This window comes from Dromaius novaehollandiae, chromosome 4, assembly GCF_036370855.1.
Source record: "Dromaius novaehollandiae isolate bDroNov1 chromosome 4, bDroNov1.hap1, whole genome shotgun sequence".
Lineage (NCBI taxonomy): Eukaryota > Metazoa > Chordata > Aves > Casuariiformes > Dromaiidae > Dromaius > Dromaius novaehollandiae.
This window is the reverse complement of record NC_088101.1, coordinates 80383323-80404491: the sequence shown is the minus strand read 5'-3', so window position 1 is coordinate 80404491 and position 21169 is coordinate 80383323. Positions and strand designations below refer to the sequence as shown.

The 21169-nt window shown below is 38.8% G+C and overlaps 1 protein-coding gene across 2 annotated transcripts in view; it reads left to right on the top strand.

Moving 5' to 3' along the window:
• UVSSA (UV stimulated scaffold protein A) overlaps positions 1-18726 on the top strand; it is a 60374-nt gene extending 41648 nt beyond the window's left edge. For both annotated transcript variants that reach the window (XM_026112736.2, XM_026112735.2), the window contains 4 exons: positions 2062-2245; positions 3088-3199; positions 10574-10757; positions 15304-18726. In XM_026112736.2, the coding sequence (XP_025968521.2) occupies positions 2062-2245; positions 3088-3199; positions 10574-10757; positions 15304-15397 (574 nt within the window). In that variant the 3' untranslated portion in view covers positions 15398-18726. The remainder of the gene's footprint in view (positions 1-2061; positions 2246-3087; positions 3200-10573; positions 10758-15303) is intronic.
• Positions 18727-21169: the final 2443 nt, after the last annotated feature.

The following is a 21169-nucleotide window of genomic DNA, read 5'->3' as shown; positions in this document are numbered from 1 at the left end:
GGGGTATTTGTATACTGCAGAGTCTTGTATTGTATAGAGACCGCTATGCCAGCTTAAACCACCTTTTTGGGTAGCATGGGCCATCCAGGCTGATTTGCCCTCCTCTTAGAGTTAAAATAGCTTACTCTTAGCATCAGGGTAAATTAGGTGGTACACAACTCTTTATTACTGTGGCCAGAGTGTTTCTGATATTTAGCTCATTTAGAGTTTGCTCCAGGATCTCTGTGTATGTTGTACTGGTTTTAGAATTTGTATTTATCTAAGCTTTTGATAAGCTTCCCATCATCTTAGTAACTAAGTTAGTTTATATAAATTTGTTTACATTAGTTTATATAAATTTGTTAAAAGAGTGCAACACTTGTCCAGCTGGTCAAGGCCGGACTTTCTCTTGGATTTCACTTAACCATTATTTGTCTGTTATTCCTAATGTATAGGCATGTATAAAATTTCTATTAAAATCTCTGTGTAGGTCAAAAACACTCTTTCTCTGAGTGTGAGTGGGGTGTTGATCTTCCAGCTGATCATCTACTTCTCTGCCAATCTCACTTACAAAAAGCTTTTACTTGTCTCATGCATCTTTTTACAAAGATGTCTTGTGTTTTTCTGCCCCTTTAAAGCATTGCTTAAATTAGAGCAAGAGGAAATGGGAAAACTTTGGGATCCAAGAGTGCTTTGTTCTTTTCTCACCTGCTTGTAAATGTTTTGGGGAGAAGATAATTTTTATGGTTGTAGCAAACAATAGTACTTATGAATATCTGTGTAGGTAGCTGTCTGTTTTATATCAGGTTCCCAAATACTGATCAAGGCTATATAGAGTAAAACATAGTTTTGATTACCTAGAGATTTGTTGGATGTAGATTTTGGAGGGGAAAGTCAAAATAGTGAATAGAACTTTTTCCTACTAGAAAAGGTTGGCACACACAACCGTTAAATACTTCATCATTCCCCTGTAATTGTAATTTGATAATTCTCCTGTCACTGTAATTTGTTCATTTGGAGGTGGAGGGGAGGAGTTCAGACTGCCATTGGGCATTAGAATTTTATGCAAAGATTCTGTGAGACTACTTTGCACATAGCAGTCTGGTACGGTATCTTTTTTAGAATGCTTTCCCCTCTTTGTGTCTATAAGGTTATTAACACTGAGTTATTAACATTTATGAAGCTAAAATACTGTACCATTCAAAAGTTTTTCACTCAGGGATCCTTGCTTTCTTTCCCACTCCCCACATCCACTGACATGGTACTAATCTTCTTTATACCATATTAACAGAGGCTATATTTGCATATATATGCCTGTAAATATAGGTGAGATCACTAGTTTGAAGGTAGATTTTCAGTGGCTTGCACTTAATTTCCCAGAGGTTCACCCTATAAGTTTCTCAGAGCTATTAATGATGCATAGCAGAGCAGTCTACTGAACCTACAAGGAAGAATCTCCTTGAGGTTCAGCTGGTTTTTTTCTGCTGTTCTTTGGTCTCAGAATATTGCAATAAGTTCTGGGTTCAGCTCCTACTTCTCTGCTGCGACAGGAGTACAGCCGCCAAGAGTAAGATCAGACAAGTTAGTAGATACTTAACTCTTCCCTCCCTGGTCTGTCCTCTGTGTTCCATAGTAGAGGTATTTTGTTAAGAAGAGTATTAACTACAGAATTACATACAAAGTTATTTACTGTAACTGGATATTGGATAAATGACTTCAAATGCCAGATCACAAACTAGAGCTAACACTGGTAATAGGTGAGCAGGTTAAACAAGAAATTGAGGTGGACAGGATATTTGAGAATTGAAGATATTAGTCAGGCTTTAGTGATATTTTAAAAATGTTTTCGTGATATAGTAGTTGTAATAAAGAATATTAGATTCCTGTTTCTTTTTTTTTTTTTTTTTTTTTTAAGTTCACTGATAAAACTTCCCCTTCTTTAACATGCAAGTTTACCGAAGGATGATACTGACATCTTTATGTGCTTTCTTACATACTGGGCTTATGTCTGATCAGCAAGACTGGACTGGAAAGGCACAACTTCGCCTGTAGACAAATAACTTTTGTTCATTGTTTTCCCAGAGTTTCTTCTCAGCATCGATTTTGGGCACCCAGTGAAATGGAGGAAGAGGTTGAAAATAAAGAAGTAACTGAAATGTTAAAAACTAGATATATAACGTTTGCTGGGAAGTTTGAACCGGTGAAACATAAATGTCGAGCACCAATGCCTAATGGAGGTCTTTGTGAAAGGCAAGATCGGATTAAGGTGGGCACCAAATAACATGACTTCCAAGATATGTGCTGTATGGAGAAGATCTCACTAAAACATTTTTATAAATGTTTATTCCAATTCCAAATACAGATAGAAGGAGTGGATGAAAATTTTGTCTGGAGAAATTTGCTGTTGTTCTGTTGCAAATGGGAAGCATCAGTTCTGTAAGGAAATTACTGATGTTTAAAGGTTTCTCATATTTGGCATTGATCGTAAATATTATATAATATATTTATTACTGTGATATTTGATTCCTTGACAGTGAAGCAGAGACAATGAGTTGGTTGCTGAATAGTTTTCCTCATTTAAAGGCATATTGATATTAACCATTTTTAGAAACATGGATGTTTTGGTGGTAAAGAGACAGATTTTCTTTACAGATGAGGTTTTATGAAAGATAAATCTATACAACCTCAAATTATGAGCACTTTTGAGCAGAAATGCTTTGCTTAAATACTTTGTTCTAATATTTCAGTTATTCCTATATTATCTAAGATTGAAGGATTGGAATGTGCTAAAATACTTTAAATGGAATTGTTACATGATAGGGAAACAAATAACAAAATGCAATGTAGCATTAGTTCCAGAGGTGACAGGATATGCTACCTGGCCTCTTGAAAAGGTGAATTCCTGTCATAAAGAGCTTACTCTTTGAGATTCTGAATATATTCAATGTATGATGTTTAAGGCATCCTCATGCCTTCTAATGGGGACTGGGGATCAGGTGTAAAGTTTTATCATTTCATTCCAGTGTCTGGCTATGAGTTATGCTGAATTACATGAAAAAGTTTTCTTTTCATTCAGAAGTTTTGAGTGTTTTACCTTTCTTTCTGAAGTGCCCTTTCCATGGAAAGATAATTCCTCGGGATGAATCTGGGATTCCTCTCAACTCAGAGGACAGAGCCAGAGAAGAAAAGATGCACTTTGAGAAGCAAGCAGCCCAGCCAGGTTTGTGTCTACTATTTTGACACCTTTTGAGCCTTGAATATAAGTATAAGATATTAACATTGTTTTTTAATCTACTCCTTCACTAAAAGCAATTGCTTTATGGGCATAATTTAATAGTTTCACAGGCAAGAGTTTGGAAGAAGACTGTTCAGTATTAAAATACAACAGATCCTGCTATCTTGCACCTAATTGTGTAAAAAGATAGCCTTTCCCAAAGACCCTACAAGTGCAAGTACTTTTCAGTCAGGGTGGCAGTACATAAAATTTTATGAGCTGAGGCCTCTTTCTAGATATTACCAAAAGTAATTTGTTTGGTATTTTGTTTTTTTTAAGTCCAAAAATCACATCTCTATTTTAGTCTTAAACTAATCAGCTGTTGAACAGACTACAGTTAACTGAAGCCCTGCATGTGGGACAGTGCTAGCACACAGCTTGCACCACTGTGTAAAGGTGTGATGTGGCTCGTGCAGGAATAGCCAAGCTAGTTTTAAACAAACTAGTTTAGGTATCAGTATCGGGTTTCTTTCAACAGGCTTTGAATTGCACAGATCTCCTTGGCGGTCCAGTTAGCTAGCTCAGAAGTGGCTGTACAAGCTATAATCACAGTTTTGGTGGGCAAGCAGGTAGTGCTGAGTTGGGGATCTTCTTAGGGACCATTTTTCTTTCTTGCTGTTAGGATTTACATTTTTATTTATTTATTTACCATTTCATAGTGTGACAAAACCAAAACGTTTCAAAGGTTTGGTTTTTGTATTTTTTTCCTCCATGAAAACCAACAAGGGAGGCTGCTAAGGTGGGGAGAAATGGGGAGAGAATAGAAAGTTGTCGGGGAGAGAGAGGGAGAAAGATTGAAAAGGAAGTTACTTGATAGTCAGCTCTTCACCTGGAGTCTCGGGAGGTTCAGGTCATTCTGGGAACTTGAACCTTCATCTCTTGCATCCCCAGGGATTGTGTTCAAGCTATTCAATCCTATGGGGTGGATTTTTCTCTTTCATGGTTTCAACAAAAATAATCTGGCGCTGCTGAGCCTTTCTCAGTGCAGTTTTGTAGAAACTGAAATGATCAAGTGGAAAAGGTTGTTTTGATGCATTGTCATTTTTTGCAGAACCACTTAAAGTGTTCCCAACTAGCTGAAACTGATTTAATGGAGGAAAATAAGGGGGAAAAGGAGACTTTTGTGGCCATTGCTCATTGAGTTGTGATTGCACTGGCTGGAGATTAATACCTAAAAGAACTTGTAAAGTTCTTGGCTATTGTGTTAGATACAGCTTATAGTAACAATTATGATTTCTATTGCTAATATTTCTTTTTCTAAATGCCACTTTGGCCTGTATTCCATTAAAGTGCAAACACTATAGATGTATCCTGAAAACTGCAGCTTTCATTAAGCCAAAATTGTTTTTAGCCCTTATGATTGTGAAGAAAGTGTTGCATGAGCATAATTGCTGCTGAGAGGGTCTGTAAAAATAACATCCTTAGATAAAATTTTAATTTTAAAACAGCTGGTCTTGAGATTCCCATGCTAACACCAACCTGTATGAGGGATTCTGTCTGCAGTCAGGTAGATGTCTTCGTGGCTCTACGCAGATATTCAGAGGATTATACGTATAAGCCAAAGGCAGGGCTAAATATGATTTGCTCATTGGGGCACATAGGTTACCTAAAAGGAGAAAGAGAAACTGGGGTTGGAGGGGAGGACCAGCCTTCCTGGAAACTTCTCTGTGTCCAATAGGCAGCTCAGGAGGTAGCTTGGGGTGGTGGTGGGGGGTTAACTGCCATCCATGTAGAGGCAGGAATGTCTGTCTGCCTGTTTGAGCAGATCTCCATCACCTGGCCTGAACTTTTCCTGTGTGTGCTCTGAGTTTTGGGTTTACATGTTTGCAAAGGCTGTGATGGTGGTGTTTTTTTCTTTTCTTGAAAGCTTCAGCAACTATGGTTGACACTTCAGAGAAATGAATCAACCTTGAAATAACTTTCCTTTTCCCCCCCCCCCCAAAAACACTTTTTTTCAGTAAAATTTTGGGCTAGGGACAGAAAATTGAGTGGTCAGTTTAAATTTGTGCCACTTAAAAGTGCTCAGAGCTTGACAGAGGTCTGCTGCTAGCATTGCTGGCCCTTCTTTGCATTTAAATGAGTATTTGAACCCAGAGAATCCTCCCTCAAACTGAAACAGGCAGGAAGAACAGAAGTAGCAAAAAGAGCCGCAAAGCTATGCGAGGAAAATGAGCTTGGGAGACAAGAAGATATCTGAAGTTTCGGTCTCAGCTCTGCTGGTTGCTGTTAATAACTCTGTCTACACATTTCGCAAACGTTTTTACTGAGCAAGGACGAGTACCCTACGTTAGAAGGGTAGGAACTCAAGGATACTTCTGATAGCAGTAGGAGGAATTAGCCATGCAGTCAGCAATTGCTAGAGCACATGCAAACCTTTGAGACTATGGCTTACATTTTAGGACTTCTAATTCCTAACTTTGTCCTACAGCTCAGGAAGTGCTGATAAAAGCTACTGGCACAATGCCCTTGTTTTCTTAATTTAATAACTAGCTGACAGAGAGAATTACTGTCATTATTCCCTATTTATTCTTTGTGCCTAAGATCTTGAGACCCAGTCATGTCACTAATTTAGTCAGTGTGGTTCAACATGACGATTTTGAACAACCTAGGAAATTATTTCCAAAAACTATGAAAGTTGTGAAATCATGTACTCATAAAGTAGAAACATTGCTACTCTTACACCCTAGTTACCCTCCCTTTTATTTGTGCAGTCATGTTGTTGTCTGGATCATATAAAATTTGCCTATGGGATCTTTCCCTCATCTTAGTACACAGCTGGACAACAAATGAGGCTGGCTATATGGAGGAATAGAGCAGATATTTTTACAGTTAAAGACACAAATTAAGATTTGCAGAACTGGATTGTGTTTCTGTTTCATTGCTAGCCCCATTCTTTCATTTTAATTCCTGTTGATTTTAATTTGCAGTTCATTTGCAGTGATTCTTGCTTATGAGATATATATATGGATGCATGTATACGAAGAATAAGATAAACAATTGCAAGGTTAACAGTTGCGTTTGTTCTTTATTTCCAGTAGTTCTCATAATGTGCCTAACACTTTCCAAACAGATGAATTACATCTTTTATCATGAGGAACATGTATATTAAAAACAATTATGCCCATTTCCTGGGAAATGCTTGATAGCAACTTTTTCTGTGCTTCTGGAAAAAAGTCATCTAACCTTGCTGGTCCCTAGCAGTTGTGATTTATGTCACACAACAATAATAATTAGCCCTGTCCCAGCTGCTGCTCTCGGGTGGAATACTGTGGAGCGAAGGCTTATCCCTCCCCAAGACTATTTGAACATTTTTAGGTGGAATAAAGCTCTGGACTGCTAGATAAGGCAATGAGAAAGCAAGGGAGCAGCTAATAGGCAGGCAGGAAGACTTCCAAGAGTAGTAATGGACTTTTTTTGCAGTAGTACAAGGAAACCTCGTTAGTGATGGACAGAAGGCAGATTTTCATAGAGCCCTGGGGGTACTGCAGCCAGGAAGCTCCTGGAAGTGATGGACTGCAAAGGAGGATTGAAGAGAAGGATCTAGTCAGGAAAGATACAGTGTGTAATTGGAGGGGACAGATTTGTTTTCAAAGTGTTTATTAATCTGCCTTCTCCTAGCAGGTCTTAGTTTTCTCTGTTTTAAACTATTTGTTCTAGTTGAGTATTCTGTATTCTAATTAAAGCTTTATCCCAATTGGGCTTTATCATTTTGATACCTTTCAGCGTGCTCCCTTTCAGGAGCAGAGGGACATTTCTCTCTTACAGTTGTGGCTGACTCAGTGTTTCATCAGTCTCCAAATTATGTATGTTATTAATGAGGTTCCTGAGCTTTCCCATGAAACCTCCTCAGAGCATAAACAACAGTAATCAGTCAGTTATCCAAAAGAATAAAGGTGCATTTAAACATGTAAATGATCCGACCGGCTTCCTGTAACATGGATTTGGCCAGCTTTGAGCAACTCTGCTAGGCCATTGCCAGCACTACGTGAACGCAGCCATTACTGAACACCTTTCACTGTCTGCATATGGCGAGAGGTGCTGTGTTGGCAAGCAGTCTCCATCCTTGTCCAGGCGGAGTGAAGTGCTCTAAGCTGGCATCCATCCAGCAGCGTCGGAAAGGTCGCACTGGCCCACTGAAGCCGGACCAGGAGTGTGGATGTTACACTAAAAGGGAAAGTTGCCAACCTGGTTATGACAAACTAAAACCAGCAGGTTAAACTAGTAGGTGTTTCTTGAGGGACCAGCTTCAAACTAGAAACTAATGCTCTTGGTATAAAAAAAAAAAAAAAAAAAAAAAAATCACTTGCACTGAGAAGTATTGATTTTCTTTTTTTCTTTTTTCTTTTTTTTTTTTTATTCTGTGAAATTGCCATTGCTCTAGGCTAGCCATAATAGTTATTTTTATTACAGTGTCAGTGTGGTGTTGTTAGAGGCTTCTCACCTCTGGCCCCCAGGATGTGTATGTTAGTCCCAAACCAGTGCTGACGTTGCTGCGTTGCATTATTGAGTGCTGTTGTTGCGCTGAGATGTCTTACAAAGGTCCGTTCTGTCTGTCTGGGGAGATGATGAAGAATCTGTGGCAGTTAGCTCACTGGACAAAAACTTAAAGGTTTTCTAAAGCCATATGTATACCAGATATCGCTGAATATCTATCTCCATTGCTTTTGGTTTCTGACACTTTTTTTCCCTTGGGCCTCCATATTTTTACATTTGTTTTAAAATGCTAATGGAAATTTTTATAAAAGTTTTTTTCGGCTATTGTTTTGGGTTTGTGTTGGGGGGGATTTGTTTGTTTGCTTTGAGTTTGCTTGCTTGTTTTTGCAAAGGGCTTGAAGGACTGTTAGCAAGTCTGACCAGCGCTGCTGTGAAGATCGTACAAGTGGAGACCCATTCTGTACAATAAGCGCTTTGGTCTTGTGATCAACATCATTTATTAAAAACCACAGTTTGAAAAATGTTAAACGTTAAAACTTGGGGATCGGCTGCATGGTCGTATTGCACAAAAATACGTCCTAATTTTTTTTTCCTATTGGATGGGCATTATTTTCATCCTGATGTGGCAGAATGGGAAAACAATTATGTAAAAGTAATATGATGATCATGTGATGATGACTGTGTTTTGGCAACGCCATCGCTGTTGTTACGAAGCATTTTTTTTTCTTAACTTAGTGTAAAATTTTAGAATCCATCTAGATGTCCACAAAATGGTGCTTTGGGCTCTTTGGTCCTGAAACAATGAATCATGAGGGATTACGCTGACCTGCTAATCTGCAGTGTTCATCCTTTTCCAATAGTTCGCACACAGGAGCAAATTAAGTGCCTATTTTTTGTGTCAGCCCTGAAGAGTATCTGGTTTTTCAGCCCTTAGTGACTTGTTAACAAACAGGTATCAGGACAGGCTGGTGAAGGCAGGCCGCTGGCCAGTCAGATGTGAAATAGCATCTCTTTACTAACTACAGTATTGATTCCCGCCTACCCTTGCAAACTGTGTAATTTTCTTTTCCCTGCTGCTAAACTCAGTAACAATGTATGAAGAGCTTTAGGGGCCCATCAGTGCTCAAAAAGGTTGCTCTTCCCTGGCATCCTATTGATTTTTCTCAAAGGCTTTTAAATTGCTCCTTCATTTTACTCAAATGCTCATTTCATCTCTACTGGATGCCGGCATTTTTTCGTTGTGTTTAAACAATTGCTCCATTCACTGGGTTCCTAAACTGTGACGCCTTCTTATTACTGGGAGATAAACTGTTTAGACAGTTTTCCTTAATCTTGGATTAATCGTTCCTGTATCTGAATTGTGCTGTTCTGTATTCCTTCACTTCAAAAAAATAAACTCTGTGAAGCCTTATGATCTATCAAGTATATGTGTTCTGTTTTCTCCCTCTGCATTTCTCCTGCTCAGTTCCTGTACAGCTTCATTTTCCTCATCCTTTTGTTTGTGTTGGATTTTTATCCTGTCCTTGCTTTCATATATAATACTAGTAGGTTAGATTTAACCTTTCCTTGGAGAATTGCTCTAGTACTCCTAAACAACATCTTTTTAAATGCTGCTAAGTGGGACTGGCCTTCTTGAAATGTTGTTACCAATATTTGTCACACTCAATGACCAGCTTGGTATGTAAGTGAAATTGTATTGTCATTTAGCACTATATATTTTTTTCATATCTACATAGCTGATAAATAAGCTTAGTAGCAGTTTGGTTTTACATTTCTGCAGGTAAGAAAGGCTGAATGACATACATGAATCTATGTGACAAATGACTGGCAATTACTGGTTATTAAAATCCAGGTTTCTCATACTTATGCCGAGTTAGAACCATGTTACTCATTGAAGTGGTGTTTGTTACTTTTTTCGCAACCCATACTCTCAAAATGTTTTTCAAAATGGTCTCATTTTCCTAAGTTTACACAGTTCAGTTTTTCTAGTTGAAGATACCTATCCTCTACCCATGTTTTTACTTCCTTACTATTAACTCTTATTCTGTCTGTTTTGATATATAAGACTATACCAAAAACGAAAGACAACTGCTTCCTCAAATTTAGTCTAAATTCCTTATGCCTTTTCCTATTGTGGCATCTATGAGGAGAATCTAGTGTATTTGCATTCTGAAGCTTAAAGGTTTTGATAAAACTGTCAAACAAGTTTTTGACGAGATAAATTCACTCTTGTGCTATTTTCAAGAGAAGAAACTTGATTTAGATAATTAAACTGATGAAGTGTGGGGTACTTCAAAAGAAGTATCTTTTCAGATGCAAAATAAGGCACGTGGAAACAGGGTCACATTGTCTTATTCAAGAATGCTCTTTCGATGTCAGATACAAGTTGCGTATTTTGAAGCAAATACGAATCTTTGGTACAGAAATGTTACAACATTCAGTAGCCTCCACTCTGCATTAAAGTTGACATATTCCATATTTTTAAGTTTGCTTATTCAAAATTTATTTCTGCAGATAAGCTCCTCAGCTACATTGTTGGCATTTTGTTTAATTTATAAATAGTGATCGCTATGTTTGTTACCTCTCCTCATGGAATAGTTTCCTTTTTGCTACTGTGCTGCTGTAAAAGTTGATTTTTAAGTCTTTGTACAGAACAGTTTTATCTATAGCAGTTGATAATAGGTACTAATCCCAGAGTGGCAGGGCTTTTTCATCAAGATCGGTGGTTTTGTCTAGCTGTCTTATCCTCCCCTTCCTTTGTGTATGTAATTTCTACAGCACAGTGGTTCTGCCCTTGCCTAGTGGTGACAAGAACCTGCACCTTAGGAGCTTGCAAATTGTACTTGGGTTTGGAGTTTCAAAGTGCCTATTTCTTCTTTGAAACAGAGTGGCGAGATCCAGAATTCATGAGAGAAGTTGAAGCAGCTACAGGAGTGGATCTTGGGTCCTCTAAAAATAATGGAAAAGGAGGGAAAAAGAAAGGGAATAAGAAAAAATATCCAAATCTGACAGACCTGAAGCAGCAGGCTAATACTTCTCGTTCCCGGCTTGAGAAGAAAGTCTTCAATAAGTAAGATGCTTGCCTTATCTAAAGTGTGCTAACTTGCTGTTTCGCTTTGTTTAGATGGTAGTTTCTGTTTCTACTTGAACATGCACATATTAACTCTCCATCTGTCTGGAGGGTAAGGAGTAGCAGATACTGATGAACGAGGTTATTTCTTAGAGAATGATTTGCAACTAATTTATAAAATTCCCGTGTAAAAGCTATTTTTTTAATCCTTCTCTTTTTTTCTTTTAATCCTCTAATTTCTGTAGTGGCTTTTCTGGATTATCATTTATTAATCAGATTTCTACTGTATGTAAATGTGCAAATGGTACTGGATCTGAAAAGAAGATTAAGTGTTCAAAGTGACACAGTTTACAGCAGCAAACACACACTTCCGTAGTGTCGATGGAATCAGAGTGAATAGTTTTTCTTTTTGAAAGGCCAAGATGGGCTGTCCTGAGCAGAACTGTCATTAATAAAAGGGTCTGTCAAAAACACTTGGCTTTTGGCATGTAGCAGCATCTTGGCAGTTGCTCTCAAGACTCTAGTGTGTGTTCAGGGACCTTCCAAAACTTTTGACTGCTGTCTGGGCTGCTTCACTCCTATGTGTTTTTTCTTGCTCTTGGGTAAGGTAAGTTTGTAGCTGAGCCTGATACAGTGCCTCCCATTCCAGTATGTACGCACGGTGATTCCTTCCTATATATTACTCAGTGACATTCTGCCATTGCATTTTTCCCTCCTTTACTGAGAGTAAATTGAACTGGATAAATATATATATATTTGGATCTTTACATTATGATCTATGTTCACTTCATCTCCACTGTCCTTTGTTAATATCAAGAAGCAGAACCTGCTGCAGGCCTCTTCTCTCTTCAGTATAAAAGTTAGGAGCTGAGCGTTCCCCACACAATGACATGTGGACACAGAGTTGTTTCCAGGATGGTGCTGTTTCTATACTCCCTTTCCTCCCCGTACATGTGTGAACGGTAGTTCCTGGCCTACTGCTAGCTATAGAAGAAGCTGTTTGGACTGCAAAAAAATAAAGATCAAAAATGTTAAGATTCTAAAATAATCATAAGTTATGCCTGTTGAAGGAAATTTAGGTAGTAAGGCACACAATTTATGCACTGTTACCTTTACTTTTTTAGAAAAAGTAACCTATAGCTACTTGTCTGTAAGAAAGCTTGCTTTTCTGTGATGATAGCTCAGTGAGCAGATTGAATGTTCTCAAAATTTGACACCCCCCCAATAACTCTCTAGCTTAAGATAAGTTGAGTTCTAAAACTCTAGATAGTTTGTTAGTAAAGCGAAGCAAGAATATTACAGAAACTTAGTTAAGCAATGCAGGATTGTTACTGCAGGCCCGGCACCGTTCAAAATGATTTGCAGCCTGGCTGCCTCTCTCAAGCTAGACTTGTGAACATGGTGCTTAAGCTGGCAAATCTGGGCATGGAAGTTTGAGGTTGTCACTGTTGTCTCTGTACCCGACAACCTTCCCGGAGGTTAACGCTCTGGCAGGTAGAGTAGTAAAGGGGGTGAACCTGCATGGCTAAAATGCTTCAAGCCACTGTTATTCAGGGACCGTTAATTATGCAGATAACTTGATTTATAATTGCAGTAAAGACAGGCTATGTAGAAACCTGTTTACAGATGTTTACTTAATTTTAGGATTCTACAGGTTAAATGAAATCTTTTTCTTTCTGAAACAGGTTTTTCTTCTAGAGAACGCTCCCATGATATCCTGCCACTGACATTTGGACATTGCAAAGATGTGTCCATGACTTAAGTAGACATATATGAGATAACTATAAGCAAACAAGCAAGCTAGTTCAGATACAAGTGGGAGCCTACAAACCCACTAAGTTGAATGGGTTTTACAATATATAGTAACTCCATATGTCTACTCTCTTATGCTCCTTCTGTTATCCAGTCTATGTTAGATATGGCTGCAGCATAAATTTGCCCAAACATACTCTGACCCGTTTCAAATGGGAAGCAGCTGCAAGTATTTAAAGAGTTTCACGTGTTAAAAACATAGTCATCAAAGCAAGGCAAACAGTGCAAAGTCATCAAATCAAAAAAGTAAATTTATTATTATAAAATCATGAATGTTGCATTTTGCCCTAAACATACAGAATGACTTGAACAACATCCAAGGCACAGTATTTGTTTAAACTCTCTTTTCCCTTCTCTAATGTAATGGTTATAAGAACAAAACCAAATGCATGTTCCTTTTGGTTACAAAATAGCACCTTTTCTGTGAAATTCTCATGTTACCTGATCTTGGAAGTCAGTAAGACATGCAGTTCCAATAGGCAGAATTTCATATCAGCTTTTACAAAATAAATTTAAAAACCTGTTTTTGGTTTGTTATGCCTTGTACTAATGATTTTGAGTGTGTGTTAGTGCCAGGCGTGGGGAATCAAACCTGTCATGTTTTAATAGGTTTCATGCTTTGCAGCACTAAACAAGATGATAACCTTGGCTCCTTGTAACAACCCCAAATTACTTGAAATGTATAGGTGATAAACCCAGGCTCTAGTCTGCCAATAAAGTTAAGTGAAATTGCACATAGATCATCAAAGTGGGATCTCATTTCATTTACAGTATTGCACAATCCAATGGTGCTAATGTAAAACCTACATGACATGAAAGTGTCGAGGCCACTCTGCAGTGCTAAAGGCTCACTTTTCTCTTACCAATTAGGCAATATTTGAAGTGCAAAACCATGACCACGTTTTCCTTATTCCTCGTAACTTTATTGGCAGAATTTTGTTAAAAGACTACTGCTTCCAAGGTGTTTTTTCAGGATATTGGATTTGGTTACAGTTGCTGCTGAGAATATCTTTAATCCCACCATTTAGAAGGTTTATTAAGAAGTGTTGTCTATTTTCAGATGTTTCAAAATGGCTCTTAAAATAGTTACAGAGAACAGTTAGCTATACAGAGGTCGACAAGCATCTCATAGATGTGGCTGCAGGAGCTTAGCTAGAACAGTGTGTAGGGCCTGATCCTGAAAAAAAGGTAGCTCATGCTACCTGGTGGATGGCGTGTTGTCATTTTACAACCCAACCTGCAGCAGCCTTATAGGCGATAGAGAAAGGCAGGCTGTGACAATGTAGAGTCCAACAGATTTAGCAGTGGACTTAAAACCATGCACTTTGTCGTGGGGTAGAACTTGTGGACTGAGCTACTGATGCAGAAATGAAAGTAGGCACATTAGTCAGCACTGTTTTCTTAAATTGGACATAGTCCCTCAAACCATGCCCTTAGCTGGTTTACCTCCCAGGTAGGCAGAGTATCCAGGCCTTTACAGAGGAGTGTTAGGAAATGATTTCATTCTTCATAAATGGAGGTAGGGAGACATCTTAATACATTGTGAACCCCTTCTGCCTTCTTAATCAAAGGATGTTTACCCCCACCTTCCCTACACCTTTTGTAAGAATCTCCTACTTCTGCCCCTGTTCTTGCTGTCTAGGCATCAGGTTCTTAAATTTCCCACACCTTCAAATCGCAACCGCAGGGATGTCCACTCAAAGCTTTGTGAAGAGAAGAAAAATGTCTCTCTTCACCCAATTCAAAAGCATAGCAGCCAGTCCGCAAAGAGGGGAAATCTCTGGGCACCTTCTACCAGGAAGAAACAATGGCAGCAAAAAAAGAGCAGCAACATGGGGGCACACTCTGTCCAGATTAGGGGCACTAGAAGGCTTAAGAGCTCCAAAATTCATTCCTTTATTTCCTTTTTTGGTCTGGGGAGCTCTCCAGAGCCTTCCAGCACAGCAGGCACTGCACAGGGCATGAAGGCCTGCCCATCACCAGGTAGTAGAGGTCCCATTGCACTTCATGTAAGCATAAGATATTGGACATGTTGTCCTGATTATGTTAAATTCTAAGCACTTAACTATTCTGCAACATTAACTTACCTCTCTGCATATAGATACATGACAATTTATGCTGTCTTCCTAAACTAGTGTTGTACTTGCATATTAGATAGCTGCTGCTCAGGAATAGGGATGTTGGTGGTGTGAGGGAGAGAGGTTCTTATTCTGCTCACTACTGATGAAGCATTTTGCAGAAACCTTTGAAAAGAAAGTCACTAAGTGACTTACGGTTACATTAATTGAACAGCAAGCCCTTCCCTTACAAGAAACATTCTACGTTCTACACATTGGATTTTACAAGGCTGTCTGAGGGTGTTTTTTTAGATCCTGTTAGGTGCATCTAGGTTTTTTTTTTCCTCCTAGAGCAGTTAAATGCTTTTGCAAATCAAACTTCAGATGTGTGACTATCAGAAATAGTGCTAGGAGGGTGGAATGCGCAGCCATTAAACTGAAAGACTTTAATTTGTTTACTCCTGTTAATAAAATCATTGCTGAACTAAACTATTTGTATTGCTGCAGCTAATTGGGTTAACAAGACAAATTTGTTCAGCCTCATCAGTGTGGTGTTCAGAAGCCTGATAGTGATTAATCATACTTTTTTTGTCCCCGTAACATTCATAAAGATTCTTTGAGACTGTGTAGCATCAACATAACTTTTTTTTATATTCATTTTTTGTTTCTTTTTTCAGAGGTGCCATGAAACGAGTGGTGAAAGCCATGAATCGAGTGGACCAGAGAAAGCATGAGAAGTTTGCCAACCAATTTAACTATGCACTGAATTAAATTGTAATAAAATGAAGGGCAAAGAAGAGGATTAACAAGAGTGCAGCTTTACAAAGCCTTTACAACAGAGCCTCATATTTAAACTAAAATAATGTGCTAAGAATTTTTACTGGGGTTATTTTTAATTGTTATCAATGTCTAACTTATTTGATCATGAACATGAATTTTAGTGAAGATGTGATATATAACTGAATGCATTTAACAAGCTGATACCTACTTGAAATTTACATAAAATATAACAAGTTCTATGGCTTGTACATACTCTGATTATAACATTCACAGACTTTTTGTTCCTTCCTAAAGGACTCGTGTAATTTTTATACTTTGTTTGTCAACACGTGCTTGTAATTTGCCTTGACTTTCCTGCCTTCAGAAGGATGCCTTAAAAACGATTAGAATTATACGTAAGGTAGCAGTGCAGAGCTCAGCTTACTATTCTAGAAAATGTACCATATCAAGCAGCATACCAGCTCTGGCAGTACTCCTAAAGACCTCTTGTGTGCATGTTAAAAAAGCTCCAAATCGATTGGGTGTTTTCTGTCAGTGAAAGGAATCATCTTTGCAGCAAGTCCAGGGACTAATTCAGAGTCAGAATCTATGGCACCAGTGGAGGAACCGAAATGATTGAGTTAGTCCTGGTCTGCTTCTCGTTTTACCAGGATAGACTTTCACTATATTTCCTAACCAGCTACATCTGGAAAGCATGATCTGAAAGGTTGTAGAGAATGAGCTGCCGTTTAAGTCATACAGAAAAGCCCTAGCACAAAGTGAAAGTATGAGGGTTTCAGAAATTATTCAAGCATCCTACTGTAAAGTGAGCTGCCTGGCTTGAATCAGTTAAAAGTACCTCAATCTAAACCCTGAGAGTGCAGCTAAGGACCCGAACACAAACATGAGCATCTGGATTCTCCTCCGACTCTGGAGGCTTAACGTACGTTGAGATTAAGCAGCTGGATCCAGTGTGGTTTGTTGTTATTGGCTGGGGACTTAACCAGATCTCTCACATGCTTTGCTTGCCATAGCCATGCCTTAAGCAGAGTGAACCAAATGCTGACACAAGTTTGCTGTTGCTAGGTTTCATGCAGCTTTGTGGGTGAAAGAAATACAGAATATCCAGGAGAATGGGCTGTTTGAAATTAAATTTCAAATTGAACTGCAGATGTTTCCAACAAAATACAGAACACAAATCAGAATGGATTCTGTACAGCACTGGCTTAGTCGCTCACCTTGTCGTGCAGCAAGAGACTGTTTAGAAATTAAAAACTTTAAACTCTTCAGTGTAGCTTCTGACCACCTCAAACAAAAGCCAATTTACAGCTCTGCCAAATACCTTTTGACTTATGCAAGTGCTGCTTAGAAAGCAATTAATACTGAATCTTGATAATTTATCATGCAGAGCTCTGCCATTTGGAAGACTCTCTCATACAGGTATTTAAAAGATGTAGTTCTAAACCCACCACAAATGAAACAATGAATGAAATGAAAATGAATGAATTGAAAGCAAAAACTTCAAATACCTCTACTGCACTGGAAGGGAAAGCCACTTCCATCAGCCTAGCTAATTTGTTAGTGAAGACTTGAAATGGAGATGTAGACAAGAACAAACCATGTTCATCACCAGGTCAGTGGAATCAACTGCTAAACTGATTTTATTTCTTAGCAGAGATGCAGGCAAAAAATACACATTTGAATGCAATGTAGGCCATTGAATGCTGGTATTATAGAACAGCCTAAATTGAACTGTTTGATCTTGGAAATTAACATTCACATGCATCACGATGGTTATTGTGCCACTATTCCAGAGATTTTTGAGCCTGCAAAGACTGACATTGTTCATTTACAAAATGTATTTTCTGTCCTCCCTGTAAAAAGAGGGAGGATTTTATATGGTGCAGTGGCACTTAACCCATCTTTGCTGTGGACCTGAAGAATTGGCACTAAAAAACTGCCAGCAAGCTGTAAGTGTGCTTCACTGCATCCTGTAGAGTTCTCATTTTGTGCTTTAGCAAAATAAAAAAAAAAAAAATCCCCAAGACTGAGACTGGAAAGGGAACCGGTAGAGAGTTATGAGGAAATAATGCACTTAGTGAGTTATGCTACTCTGTGATGCTAATCGGTCGTATCAGCTCTAGAATTATGAAGTGAAGCTTACCTTAGGCCTGAGTGTTCGATCCACCAATTAAAATGAATGTGCAGATTACACTATAGGATCAGCTCATTCATTTTTACAAAGGGATGTTTTTCTAGATTGCTGTTTTCATGGGGAATGAGAATTTGCAGAATTAAGGTTTCTCAGCAAGTAACTTGGAGCTAGCTAACTCAGACAAGGCACATGGATTTTGGGCCAGGTTAGTAATGACAGAGATTGTTCTTTTTTGAGCTTTGCTACTTTACTTTACTTTGATTTTGATGTTAGAGCTTTCCTTGTCAGGGAATATAATTGTTTGGATAAGAATTTTTTTCTTCCTCTTGCCCTTGAAGCAAGAAAGACTATGACTTGTCAGAACAACGTGTGTGAATGCATACCCTCTGTAACATTGCCTTTTTGCTACCCTGATCTCTTACCAGCATGCGTCTTCCCCTCATCCACAGTGTTTGAGAAACAAGTGTTTCCCCCTCCATGTTAATTATTGCCTCATTTAATCAAAGGATTTCCCTATGTAAGGAGCACTTAGCATATACACATGATAGATTTCAAAATACTTCTCTGTAACCATTCTTGGAGATTTTACCTGTCAGAGGTTCATCCTGGGTCGTACCAGTCGTTCGTATTTCAATTTATCTGGTCAGACATAATTCAGAGTGGATTTTAGGAGCCTGCTTCTTTTCCTGTGTTGGTGTGTAGCTCTGCTGGAGGTAAGTTTTTAAAAAGGCATCTGTAACCAAAGATACAGCACACCTTCATTAAATAGAAATCCTTTCAGGTGCAAAATTAATGAATCCACTTTTCAGATGCATGGGAAGTCTTTGTACTGCACTTCACTTACAACAACTTACTGATTTGACATCTCATGATTCCAAGCTCACCAGCCACTCAGGCATCTTACTTGTTAAACTATGTGACTGTTCTACCAGCATTTTCCTATTCCTGTCCTCTTATTGTCCATGAAATATCAGCCACGTCATCTCCTCTGTGTATTTGTGTCTCACCTAAATGCCTTTGCAATTGCATTATAACGTATTTCTGCTCACTGATTGGGGATACTCCGTGTGATTTCCAGGTACCTAAACACCTTGGAAGATGTGGCCCTTAGTCTATGTTATTAAGGTGAATAGCTGTAATAAAGGTTGACTTTCTTGCGTTATTAAAAGGACATGATAGCTCTTGAGCTGGAGTGGTTTCAATGAGTTTCAGTGGTACCACAAGATGAACTGAAAGCAAAAACTTCTCCATGGTTATTCTTACCTGAGCATGTGGTTGCATTTGGGAAGAAAAACCTGGAAGGAAGAGACTATAGTGTCTATGAATTTAGTGCACTTAAGGTTGGAAAGAAGGGTTTGGCTCAGAGTAGCATGATGTATTGATGCTAGAAAGCTGAAAATGTTCATTGGTAATTTTTCATGTTTTCAAAAGAAAAGGAAAGCCTAAGGTTGTCAGTTCTCCTTCCTGGCAGAGGTTTGTGTCCTGAGTGTTTCCTGGGGCTCTATAATACATATTCTGTGGCCTAATGCATATGTTGCAAGCCTTTTAGTTAGGGTATGGTACTATGTTGTGCTAGATTAAGCATCTGAAGAAAACAGACTGGATTTTTTTTCTTTGATACTGTGCTTCTGGAAGGGTTGTTCTATGACTGTTTTCTAGAACTTCTGTTTTAGACCTCTGGGAGCTCAAGGCCAAAGCGACACTGATTACCTTCAGATGTTATCTCAAGGGTGGCAGTATGAAGAAAGATGCTGAGACACCTTCCCCTTGGTGTGGGGGAAGAGCAGCAGCACTTTGTTTTGTTTAGAGGAAATCAGAAATATGTAGAAACTAATACAGAGAGCATAGTGACATAAGATTAATGTGGAATTTGTGAGCAGAGTTTCTGAATGAAAACAATCTTTCAGCACATCTCCTTTTAAAGTTACTGATGCAAGATGATGAGCCTATACTCATCTCTTGCATAATATCTTGCTATTTCATTATCTCTAAACCTAGATTAGGTTTGGCTTTAGCAATGCAGTTCTGGCTGATTATTTTTATTAGGAAATTGTAACCCTTAATTTCTTAGAAATTATCTTTAGGAGATTTCTTTCTGGTTGTTTTGGAAACAAGACAAAGACCCAGGATTTGAAAATGGTTCTGGGTGGACATAAGATTATGCCATGCAAAACACTTTTCAGGTTTGAGGTACTGGTGAGTTCAAAGTGGACACTATGGAGGAATATTTTGTTGTTGTTTTTGAAAACAAAGAAGAAACCTGTTCCGCTGAAAGGGAATGCTGAATTCGTTAATAAGGATGTTGCTAATTATAATGAGCTACTAGCTAGAAGCAGGAAAAGTTGAATCTCAGTAACCCAGCCAGCAAAAACTAATCCAGCATGTATCAAAATAGTTTAGCAAGAGATAGCCATCTGGTGGTCTCTAATACTCATGCAAATACCTGACTGTTCATGCAACTCTCTTTGTAGCTTATCCAGTGCTATTAAACACATTAATGGTCGTAACTGCAGAAGTGATAGAAGTATTTGTGCAAGGTAAACATCAGAAAAGGTAAGGACATCTGAATGTTACAGCAGTGCTTAGAGAATTGGTAATTTAAAACTATGCCTTGGAAAATGGTACTACCATGTAGGAAAACTTTACCCCTTTACAGGATAGTCTGACTATGGATCATAGCAAGCAGGCATAGAAGGGGACTGCGTGCAAACTTTGCACTGGTTCCCAAGAGGGGTCTAGATACCTAAATCCAAAATTGCAATCCAGTAGCTGGTTAAATTTCTTGGGCCCCTAAGAATTCTGTAAATGCCTTAGGCTGCACTGGCCTTCCCACCTAGACTGTACTTCTTGCTTACACCTAATAAGACCCAGGGGAGAAGAAAAAAAAAAAAAAGAAAAAAAGTATGAGCACTCAAGAAGGCTTAACCCAACAAGTATTTTCACAGGGTGCCTAACACCCATCAAAGATCCTAACAAACATCACTGTTTCTAAAGCGGCAGTGGCAATAACAGTGTTCCTCCTCATGCACGTAATAGCTGTAAGGCTGGAACACATGTTCAGGGAAGGTGGAGTTCAACTTCCTTTTTCAGCTCATTATAGATAGGACACCCAAATATCCTGTCTCAGGAGGCAGCCCAAGCCACGGGCAACTAAATGCAAGGGAGCTGGAAGGAGACAATTTTCTACTATCTGCTCTCCTGTGGAAGCTGAAACTGAGTCACGGTGAAGCTAGAAATGCTTCATGTAGGAGACCAGGGGAAGGCAGAAAAGAGCCTTAGCAGTTACAGTCCCCAAGACAGGGCAAGGGAGGGATTCTCATACCTAGACACCTGCTGTTGAAAGCACTGCTGATCCTCATGTCTTGAGGCAAGAGCTTAGAGCTCCTTCATAGCAGCCATTGTCACCAGCTAGTAGATCAGCCCTGAGGTCTTCAGCTGGATACCAGTTCCTAAGAGAAGGGCATTATTCTGGCATCTACTAAATAGACATACGAAGGAATTGCTCTCATAAGGCAGATTGAGACAGCTACATTTCAATAAAAACAAAGTAATTAACAACATTCTGCTCTTGGGTGAACATAATGTTTGCATTTATGTCTGGAAACATGGAAGAGAGCTCTGCACCAACT